At 41.8% G+C, this 10,721-nt stretch overlaps 1 protein-coding gene across 1 annotated transcript in view; it reads left to right on the top strand.

The window, feature by feature from the left end:
- The window catches only part of ANKRD12 (ankyrin repeat domain 12), a 177,550-nt gene extending 168,974 nt beyond the window's left edge, over nt 1-8,576 (top strand). The window contains exons 13-14 of the mRNA XM_075314537.1: nt 5,478-5,573; nt 7,234-8,576. Of these exons, the coding sequence (XP_075170652.1) occupies nt 5,478-5,573; nt 7,234-7,419 (282 nt within the window). The 3' untranslated portion in view covers nt 7,420-8,576. The remainder of the gene's footprint in view (nt 1-5,477; nt 5,574-7,233) is intronic.
- Nucleotides 8,577-10,721: the final 2,145 nt, after the last annotated feature.

The following is a 10,721-nucleotide window of genomic DNA, read 5'->3' on the forward strand; positions in this document are numbered from 1 at the left end:
TTTGCGATAACTGGCAGTGAGTCTTTTACAACGTTCTTGAGGAATTTTGTCCCACTCATCTTTGCAGAATTGTTGTAATTCAGCCACATTGGATTGTTTCAGAGCATGAACAGCCTTTTTAAGGTCATGCCACAGCATCTCAATCAGATTAAGGTCAGGACTATGAATAGGCCACTCCAAAGTCTTTTGTTTTTATTAAGCCATTCAGAAGTGGACTTGCTGGTATTTTTGGCTTATTGTCCTGCTGCTTTACCCAAGTTCGCTTCTGCTTGAGGTCACGAACAGATGGCCAGACATTCTTTTTCAGAATTTTTTGGTAGACCGCAGAATTCAGGGTTCTACTTACCACAGCAAGTCGTCCAGGTCCTGAAGTAGCAAGACAGCCCCATACCATCCCACTACCACCACTATATTTTACTGTTTGAATATGATGATCCTTTTCTGAAATGTGTTACTTCTATTCCAGATTTAATACACCTTCCAAAAAGTTCAGTATTTGTGTTTATTTCTTTTCACTTACTGATTAGTAATGGGGGGGTCTCATAGACTCCTCCCATTACTAATCTAGGGCTTAGTGGCAGCTGTGAGCTGTCATGAACCTTTAAGATTACCCCAATTGCCCATCACTAGTACTGGCCAGACTAATAAAACCACCTAATCACTTATAGCACAAGATAAACTGCATAAAAAATAATAAAGCCAATTCTTCAAGTGATTTTGATTTGTTCATTTTGCCTCCCAAAGCTCACAGGACGGCGTGGCTCTTATTTATCCTGCGCTCCACACTGAGCACTTACACCCATGATTACGTGTAAGGGTGCATGCCCACGCTCGGGAATAGCAGAGTTTTGGATGGCGTGTTTTCGCTGCTTCCAAAATGCTGTGTTTGTTTGTATAGTACAAGCACAGTGGTTGGGATTTATAGAAATCCCATGGCCACTGTGCTGCTTTTTTTCTGCTGTGTAAACAGACATCGGAAGCAGCTTCCGATCTGTGGCATGTCAATTTATGCTTGTGGGGAGAACAGAGTGAAAGTTTGCAGCGCCCTGAACCCTGATTGTGGGTACGAGCAGCTGCGGCCTTCTGTAGAGAACAGTGAGATCGAGAATGTCTTTTTGAACTCCGGTATGGCCTGTGGTGCAATGGTATCAATCGTTTTAGGTGTGCACAAAAGTGCGATCATTAACAATTTTGTGCACCATTGAAAAGACGGACACCACTGAACAGAGAATCCTGAGTAACTCTGCTGCCTAATCATAGTGAATGGATCAGTTGGTTTCATCTGAATCTTGTATTTCAGAAATGTAGAAGGCAACCCCAAGGTTAGTGCTCAGCATAAAGGACAGGATAAATGTGAACTGATCAAACATGTTCTGTGTCCAAATCACCAAAGAGCATTCAACTCAGCCCACCAAAACACAATTCCCCACTCAGGTCCGTCATCTGTTAACAGAAATATAGGGGGCCTTCAATGTTACTGGTAACACAAAGGATCTGGTTCCCCCCTCAAAAAAGAAATCCAGCAAAACCATCTCCTCGCAAATTCAAATGCCGCCCCCCCATCTTCTGACCACCACAGTGTGCCTAAAACTACAGTTAACGTCCACATGTTTGGCATTGTTGTAGGGACAAGAGCCCGCTTAATTTGTCTTTAGTTATTGTGAAGCACCTAGACTGTTGTTAAACTTCCTGGATGTGGTTTTCTGCAGTTTGAGGGGTGCAGTTTTTAGAATTGTCACTTTTGGGTGTTTTAGGTCACCTAGGCCTCTGTCTCTTTAAATGTGATGTGGGCCTGAAAAAAGGTTGGGGTTTTTTTTAAATTTTGTTGGAGAAATTAGAAATTGCTGAATAACTTTGAACCTTTCTAATAAGAAATAAAAATAGTTTCTAAAATTGTACTGATGTAAAGTAGACATATGGGAAATGTTTAACTCTTTTGTGTGACATAACAGATTTATGGGCATACAATTTCAAAGTTTGAAAATAGTCACATTTTCCCCAAATTTCCGATATTTTCACAAATAAATGTAAAAAATATCATCCTAAATTTACCACTAACATGAAGTACAGTATGTCACCAAAAAAAAAAAATGGTCGAATCACCAGGATCCGTATAAGTGTTCCAGAGTTATAACCTCCTAAAGTGACATTGGTCAGAACAGGGAAAATGTACTGGTCATGAAGGTGACAGCAGACTGGGGGTGAAGGGTTACATTTGTTTTGTGACCTGAATCATTTGTGTGTCATATAGAAGAGAAAAAGAAATCGGGAAGGGATTGAATATTTTTTTTTCGCTTGTGCACGCGTACGTGGAGAGAGAGATCTATATATTGCACTTAAGTAAAGAAAACCTTTTAGAGGGGTTCTCTCATATTTTATGAATCCCTCTTGATCTCCCTGAGGCTTGTATTAAGGCCCCGTCACACTAAGCAACATCGCTAGCAACATCGCTGCTAACGAACAACTTTTGTGACGTTGCTAGTGATGTCGCTGTGTGTGACATCCAGCAACAACCTGGCCCCTGCTGTGAGGTCGTTGGTTGTTGCTGAATGTCCTGGGCCATTTTTTAGTTGTTGCTGTCCCGCTGTGAAGCACAGATCGCTGTGTGTGACAGCGAGACAGCAACAACTAAATGTGCAGGCAGCAGGAGCCGACTTCTGCGGAGGCTGGTAACCAATGTAAACATCGGGTAACCAATAAGCCCTGTCCTTGGTTACCCGATATTTACCTTTGTTACCAGCCTCCGCCGCTCTCACTGTCAGTGCCGGCTCCTGCTCTGTGCACATGTAGCTGCAGGACACATCGGGTTAATTAACCCGATGTGTGCTGTAGCTAGGAGAGCAGGGAGCCAGCGCTAAGCATTGTGCGCTGCTCCCTGCTCTGTGCACATTTAGCTGCAGCACACATCGGGTAATTAACCCGATGTGTGCTGTAACTAGGAGAGCAAGGAGCCAGCGCTAAGCGGTGTGCGTTGCTCCCTGCTCTGTGCACGTGTAGCTGCAGTACACATCGGCTAATTAACCCGATGTGTGCTGTACTAGGAGAGCAGGGAGCCAGCGCTCAGTGTGCGCTGCTCCCTGCTCTCTGCACGTGTAGCTCCGTGCGCTGGTAACCAAGGTAAATATCGGGTTGGTTACCCGATATTTACCTTAGTTACCAAGCGCAGCATCTTCCACGCGGCGCTGGGGGCTGGCCACTGGTTGCTGGCGAGCTCACCAGCAACTCATGTAGCCACGCTCCAGCGATCCCTGCCAGGTCAGGTTGCTGGTGGGATCGCTGGAGCGTCGCAGTGTGACATCTCACCAGCAACCTCCTAGCAACTTACCAGCGATCCCTATCGTTGTTGGGATCGCTGGTAAGTTGCTTAGTGTGACTGGACCTTTAGGCATATTATTGAAAAAACACTGCCTGAACTTTTCCTTTCAATTTACATTAAATGGGGAATATTGCACATTGAAAAATTGTTCCTGATGGCTCTGGTCCTAAATAGTAAAGTAAACTTTGACCATTAAATTGAGATTAATCATTTCAATAGACTTTCCCCAGTTTTATTACTAGACTCTCATCCAACATTTGATATAAAAAAAATGAAGCTGATGAAATGCACTACGTTACAAAACTGAAGCAAAATTTTCCTGTTTTTTTTCTAATTTATGGCGTTTTTATTATTCACTGTGTTTTGCCTTTTGCAGCTTGTTTTTACCTTAAAGGGAACCTGTCAGGTGCAATATGCAGTTCTGGGTGTATATTGCTAATCCCTGCCTAGCAGTCCCTGTATACACTATCATAAATAAAAGATCTTTAGAAATACTTTTTCTAAAGATCTCTTTATCTTAAGCTAATGAGGGCGGGGACTAGTCCCAAGGGCGTTTCTCCCCTTAGCTAGTTGGCCCACATAGCATGCTAGCACGTCCATGTGGGCATACTAATATGCTAATGAATACGCAGCGATGCCGCACATAGCTCACTGTTCATGGCAGCCGGCGGAGGATGGCTTCGCAGTGCGCAGGACGATCCGGAGTACCCCAGGCTTCGAATCTTGTGTACTAAACTGATGCCGGGTATAAGCTTCCCGGCTTCAGTGAGGTACAGTGCGCATTACTAGAAGGGCTGAGGACTCGGGATCATGTGCAGGGTGCATCCATCCTCCACCGGCCGCCATGAACAGTGAGGTATGTGCGGCATTGCTGTGTATTCATTAACATGTTAGTACGCCAAAAGGGGCATGCTATGTACGTGTGATGGGGGTTACCGACTTTGTGCGACACGGTCAGCGATTTGCCCGTGACGCAAAAAGGACGGGGGCGGGTACGATCGATTGTGAAATTGCACAATCGGTCGTACCGTGTAAAGCAGCCTTAACTCTTCACCTCTTTTATACACTGGTCCGATGACTGCCACATGGACACTCTTCTGGCAAACATAGGGTGGCAAGTACGCCATTTGGTGAACAGAGAATTATTCTATAAAGGTCAGGCTGTTTTCACATCAGCGTTTTTTTGATGGACGTAAAAAAAAACGCAAACCGCATATGACTGGATCCTGTTGAACGCATGCAAACACAAGTGTTATTTTACAGGATCCTTTCACTTGCAGTTTATGGGCGGGCATTGGAGTCATGTGATCAGGAGTCAGTGGAACTCAACCTGACAGCCTGCAAATGCACACGCCGCTGTGGAAGGGTGAGGGGAGGGACAGGGACTCTGATCACACCAGGTTGGTTTCTGGGCATGCTCAGTAGAGCAAACGGGATCCTTTCTATCGGCATACCACCGTTCACATGCGGTTGCGTGCAGTCAGGATCCAGTGACATGCAGTATTTGGACGCAGCTCAAAAACGCTACAAGTAGCGTTTTTAAAAAAAAGTTAAAATACTGCAAGTCAATGGATCCTGACTGTACCGCACGCAACTGCATGTGAATGCATCTTACCACAATTCCGTTGAAAATGCAATAAAATGACAACGCATTTGTCAAGGATCCGGTCACATGCGTTTTGCGTTTTTTGCTGTCCGTCAAAAAACCGCTAATGTGAAAGCAGCCTCAGTCCTGCAGACATGGCACCCAGATGGAATAAGCAGGCTTATGTTGCTCCTTGTCTTTCTGGTATCCACATAACAGCAAGGCTCCAGCTCTACATATTTAGGCCTTAGACAGTGAGTGGCGCTCTGTGAAGATCTCAGACATTTCTGCACAGTGTGCAGCACAGACCTTGAAAGAGCTATAAAGGGATGAAATTCTGAAGCTTAAAGCTTTTGAACATTAACAATGCAACTTATACCTAATTTTTTTTATTATTATTATTCAGTATTTAGAAATTCCAAGTGAAGCTGCGGTGGTAGATTTGCAATGCAAAAGCCATTTTGTTGCAGTGAATACAGATGATATACAATGGTTTCCTGAAATGTCATGGTCTCCTATGATCTGTGTTCTTCTCTCTTTACTCATATTGATTCTTAATATTTTCCTCTGTTGCAGACAGAAGATGGGAAAGCATCTGTACGGGACAGATTCAATGCCAGGCAGTTCATGTCGTGGCTTCATGATGTTGATGATAAATTTGATAAATTAAAGGTATTGTTACAATGCGCATTCATTCTACCACTCGGCTGCATCATTTATTCTAAATTTATCTTGGATAAAAAATGATCAACCCCTTTATTTTAACACGTGTTGGGGACATGTTTTTGTGGCACTTACTAATATAGAAGTATTACAGCTTCTCCTCCTCTACTTGTTAGTGCATTCTTCCCTGCAGACTGCTTAGGCCTCCTATTCTAAAAATGATTGCGGTTGGAGGAGCATGTGACCGGACTTGTCCATCAGCCGCCTGGAATTGAAAAATAGTTTCCCAACATGAATCGAACAGGACAGATTTCTGTGAGGAAGGGGACACTAACATGGAGGAGAACCAGTAATACTTAAAAAGTACCGTAAATCCATGACCCTCAAAACCTGTTATTATAAAGTGACCTTTCCTTTCACCTCTTCATTTTTGGTTTATTTTTTTAGATTTGTTTTCTTTTAGTGCTGCTTTTTTAGGCATATTAGTTGATATTAATTGATTGTACCACTTTATTTCCTATCCATTGGTTTAGAATACTATGCATAATAAATATGCTGTGTATTGGATATATGAGAAACCTATACTTAAACGCACCACCGTGATGTACAAAATATATATATCCCATCTACAGTTCATAAATAAAGTAAACAAATATATTAAGGGAATAAATATATAATAAACACAGCAAAAGATAAATATTGTATATGTATAAAAGGTTCTAGAAACAAGGGTTATACATTAAATTTAGGTAATAAACGGAAAACAACCAGAAAGCATAGAGGGTGATCTATAGATTGTCACTATAAATTGAATAAATCACAACAATGGTGAATCTACGAGAACATTTCCACACAATAGTAGTAGATCACGGAAAACACTTCCTCAGAACCAGTATACAATTGTACAGAAAGCAGAGTAGATAAGTAACAGAGTGTTAACCCAGAGATGCCAGGAGCGGGACCCAACGAGTGTTTCGCTGGGCTTTGACAAGGGTCCATTAGATAGGAAAAACTTCCCACTCACTGGGGAGTAACTGCCATATTTTCACCAACCCCTTTAGTAAAATGTTGTGCATGATTAGAAAAGAAGAGTTTTCTCTTTGAAGTTTGTTGGGTACCAGTGCAAAACAGTAGGCACAAAGCCGCTGATCTCACTGGTTAGCTGCAATGCTGTCCAAATGATATCAGCGTAGACCAAGACAACCCAGAGCAGCAGTGCAGTGTCAAAAATAGACCCAGTGAGTGCAAGTAAGTAGAAGTTCACTTCCCCAGTAATAATCTGTTTGAAACAGATCCAGCAGCAATCAGTGATCACTTAGTTTTTATCCCGCTAAAAAACTATAATTTTTGGATCATTGAAGTCTATGGATCCGTTTTCCTTCCATTTGAAATGGATCCATGTGAACTATCAAGTTATCATCCATTTAAAACTGATGCAGTAAGCCAAAACAAATCCATTTCAAATGCAAGGAATACGGATGACTATTTAATGGCTCAGTTTTCCATAGACGTCAATGTTTAAAAAAAAAAAAAAAAAAAAAATATTCAGCTGCAATTTTTTCTTGTTTTTTTATATTTTTTTTTTTTATAGAAATAACTTTATATAAATGATGCCTCTATGATTCTTCTCGCATTGAAAAGTTTCCTAACTCAACTCTTCTGTCTGCAGACATGTTTGCTCATGAGACAGCAGCACGAAGCAGCAGCGCTCAATGCCGTTCAGAGGTTAGAGTGGCAGCTGAAGCTACAAGAACTGGATCCGGCCACATACAAATCTGTCAGCATTTATGAGATTCAGGAATTCTACGTTCCACTTGTGGAGGTCAACGATGACTTTGAACTGACGCCTATATGATCATCTATTCTGCAGCTTCTTCCATAGACTGCACTTCTGTATGTTTTTAACTGCAGACCATTAGTTTGAAGATCATGGGAGGGCACAGCCTCTGTGAGGAAAACCTGCACTGTTTCTTAAGGGGAATGTCAAAGAGCTTACATGCGCACACAGCCTCTGGGTCTTTCAGGAACTTGTGGCTGAGGATGCGCTTCTAGAAATTATTTTATATAAATATATTTAATCATAGAAAAGAAAAAAAGCATTTTACTACAGTAATCTCACTGTCAGCAGCAAAATGGAAGCGTATAGCTGGCAGATCAGGAAGCTGCTTCAGAATAGTAGCAAGAAGCCCGAGGTGACCTCCACTTGGACGATGGTCCATGTTATTCTGCTACTATTGGTACCTGTGTTTTGCACACCAATGCATTACAGTTCACTGCATAGCTTTTCCAATGAGTGCCATAGGGATCTAGCTAAATGTGCAATGCAGGAACGTGTCCAACAACAGCAAGGGTTAACGTTCCATCCTATACCCAGCTATCATGAAGTGTAATGCAGCGGAAACGTAAAAAGCTCTGAATCGATCACATCTTAGGAAGACAATGTGTGAAATTCATACAAATGTAATATTGTCTTATTTTAAATAACTTATTTTATACGTGTATATATTTCTGTGCATTTTGTACATAGTATTGTAATTAACAATCCCGAGCTGTACAAAAATAGATATTTTATGTGGAAGCCTATGTCTGATGTTTTAATGGACCAAAGTCGTTGTCTTTTAGGTTCTGTTTTTACTCGTAACGTGTTGTACTTGTACGTGTTTCAGTAAGGCATGTTCATGGCCTTGGAAAGGTTTCTGGATAAAGGTTTTGCATGCACCACGCAGTTCAGCACTTGTACCACATCACATCCAAGACCATTTAATGCAAGTCACGCTAGCCTGCTGCCGAACAGCGTTATCATGAGCAGATTATTTTTTTTGTTCGAATTTAAAAACAGACAAAATAATGAATCCTTGTTAGACTTTGGACTCAAACGAGCCTATTTTTTAAGAAAAATAAAAACTTTGAATGAAAGCTCTAAAATTGTAAATGTTCTATTTTAATATTTACAAAAATTTGTATATAACTATGTAAATATATTGTTTAATAAATTTTATTGGTCCTGTTCAGAAAGCAAATGGACAGTCTGTGTACATTTATTTTACAAACAAAAGAAAAAAAGATAATTCTATTATGAATTAGTGAAAGTGGCCAACATTTTCCAGCCCCAGTGAAGGGTAGAACATTAATGGTCTCTAAAGAACATGTTAAATTAAAGGTTATTACATTGACTTATTTTACCTTCAAAGGTTGCCATTAAATTGCCCTGCTTTTACTTTTTTGTATACCTTGTGGCCCAAATCCACATCGCACTTGGTGTTGTCAAAAATTCTCCCTGTCGTGTTGAGGGATTCTGTTCATTTCACGCAAATAAAAACCCCTCTGCATGGTGCGCCTCTGCAATTTATACCCTCAGGAAAAAAAACAAAGCATATAGCCAGAATAAAGAGTTATTTTTATTTAAGGAGATTAAAAAAACAAAGTGACAAAATAGTGATTAAGAAGGCAACACAGCAAGGGCAGAGGAATGCAACCACTCATGTGGCACCAGAGGGTTAATAAATTCAATCATATAAGTGAATCAGATGACCCCTGTGACAACAAGACTCCAAGTAAGGACAATGTGCGGTTAACTGAAGAATACAAATCTATCAAGAAGATATCAATAGACAGAGGGTTAATGAAACGTATACAGTACCTAGGGGCATCTCCTTGTGCTGGCGCCAATACAGTACGCGTGTTCCGGCTTTAGGGACTTCGTCAGGGGGTGTACTGCATGTGCCCTTGAAAGATGTCATTCCCGAAGATATAGGAAGAAAGTCAGGGCTGACTTTCTGTTCACAGGGCAATATTGTGCAATGCAATGAACCACCTGTGTATACAGTGTCACCAGAGGACTTAACTGAGGGTGCTAGTGAGGTCACAACTACCAGGCTATACAATAGGGCGTAAAGTTGAAATGGTACAAACGCTTTGATTGGGTTGTACAGGAAGGATTATCCATTTTGTTCATCGGTGTTTGGTCAGAGTTTCCAGTTTTTACAATTGTTTCAACAGTGATTTTCTTGTATGTAAAAAAAAAAAAAATCACATTTTCCAGTACCCTATCCAGTGTGCAGCCTGGTGTTTTCCATAGCTCTGTATGGGAGATTTTGATCCAACAATTAGAGCTGAGCAGATTGGAGAGAGATATCTGGAGAGAGAGAGATATCTGGAGAGAGAGAGATATCTGGAGAGAGAGAGAGATCTCGAGAGAGAGACATACACACAGTCTTGGCCAAAAGTGTTAGCACCCTTGAAGTTGTTCAGAAAATGAAGTATTTCCCTCAGAAAATTAATACACCGTCTGCCCCTCTCCATAACACACTACCTACACCGCCCCGCTCCATAATAAACTCTATACACCACCCCTTTCTAGACAACACTCACTACACCGCCTCTCCATTATCTCTCTCCCACACTGCCCCTATGTATAATATCCCCACACACTTTACCCTTGTGTAGAATATCTCTCCCACACACTGCCTCTCTATATAATATCTCTGACACACTGCCCCTTGGTATAATACACACACACACTGCTCCTCTGTATAATATCCTTCACATACACTGCCCCTCTGTATATTATCCCATTTTTCCCACTCACTGTCTAAGGCCTGAATATGTAGAGCTAGAGCCTTGCTGTTATGTGGATACCAGAAAGACGACAAGGAGCGACATAAGCCTGCTTATTCCATCTGGGTGCCATGTCTGCAGGACTGAGGCTACTTTCACATCAGCGGTTTTTTGACGGACAGCAAAAAATGCAAAACGCATGTGACTGGATCCTTGACAAATGCGTTGTCATTTAATTGCATTTTCAACGGAATCGCGGTAAGATGCGTTCACATGCAGTTGCGTGCGGTACAGTCAGGATCCATTGACTTGCAGTATTTTAACTTTTTTTAAAAACTCTACATGTAGCGTTTTTGAGCTGCGTCCAAATACTGCATGTCACTGGATCCTGACTGTACTGCACGCAACCGCATGTGAACGGTGGTATACTGATAGAAAGAAAGGATCCTGTTTGCTCTACTGAGCATGCCCAGAAACCAACCTGGTGTGATCAGAGTCTCTGTCCCTCCCCACTCTGTCCCTCCCCACTCTGTCCCTCCCCACTCTGTCCCTCCCCACTCTGTCCCTCGCCACTCTGTCCCTCGCCACTCTGTCCCTCGC

Source organism: Anomaloglossus baeobatrachus, chromosome 6, assembly GCF_048569485.1.
Source record: "Anomaloglossus baeobatrachus isolate aAnoBae1 chromosome 6, aAnoBae1.hap1, whole genome shotgun sequence".
Lineage (NCBI taxonomy): Eukaryota > Metazoa > Chordata > Amphibia > Anura > Aromobatidae > Anomaloglossus > Anomaloglossus baeobatrachus.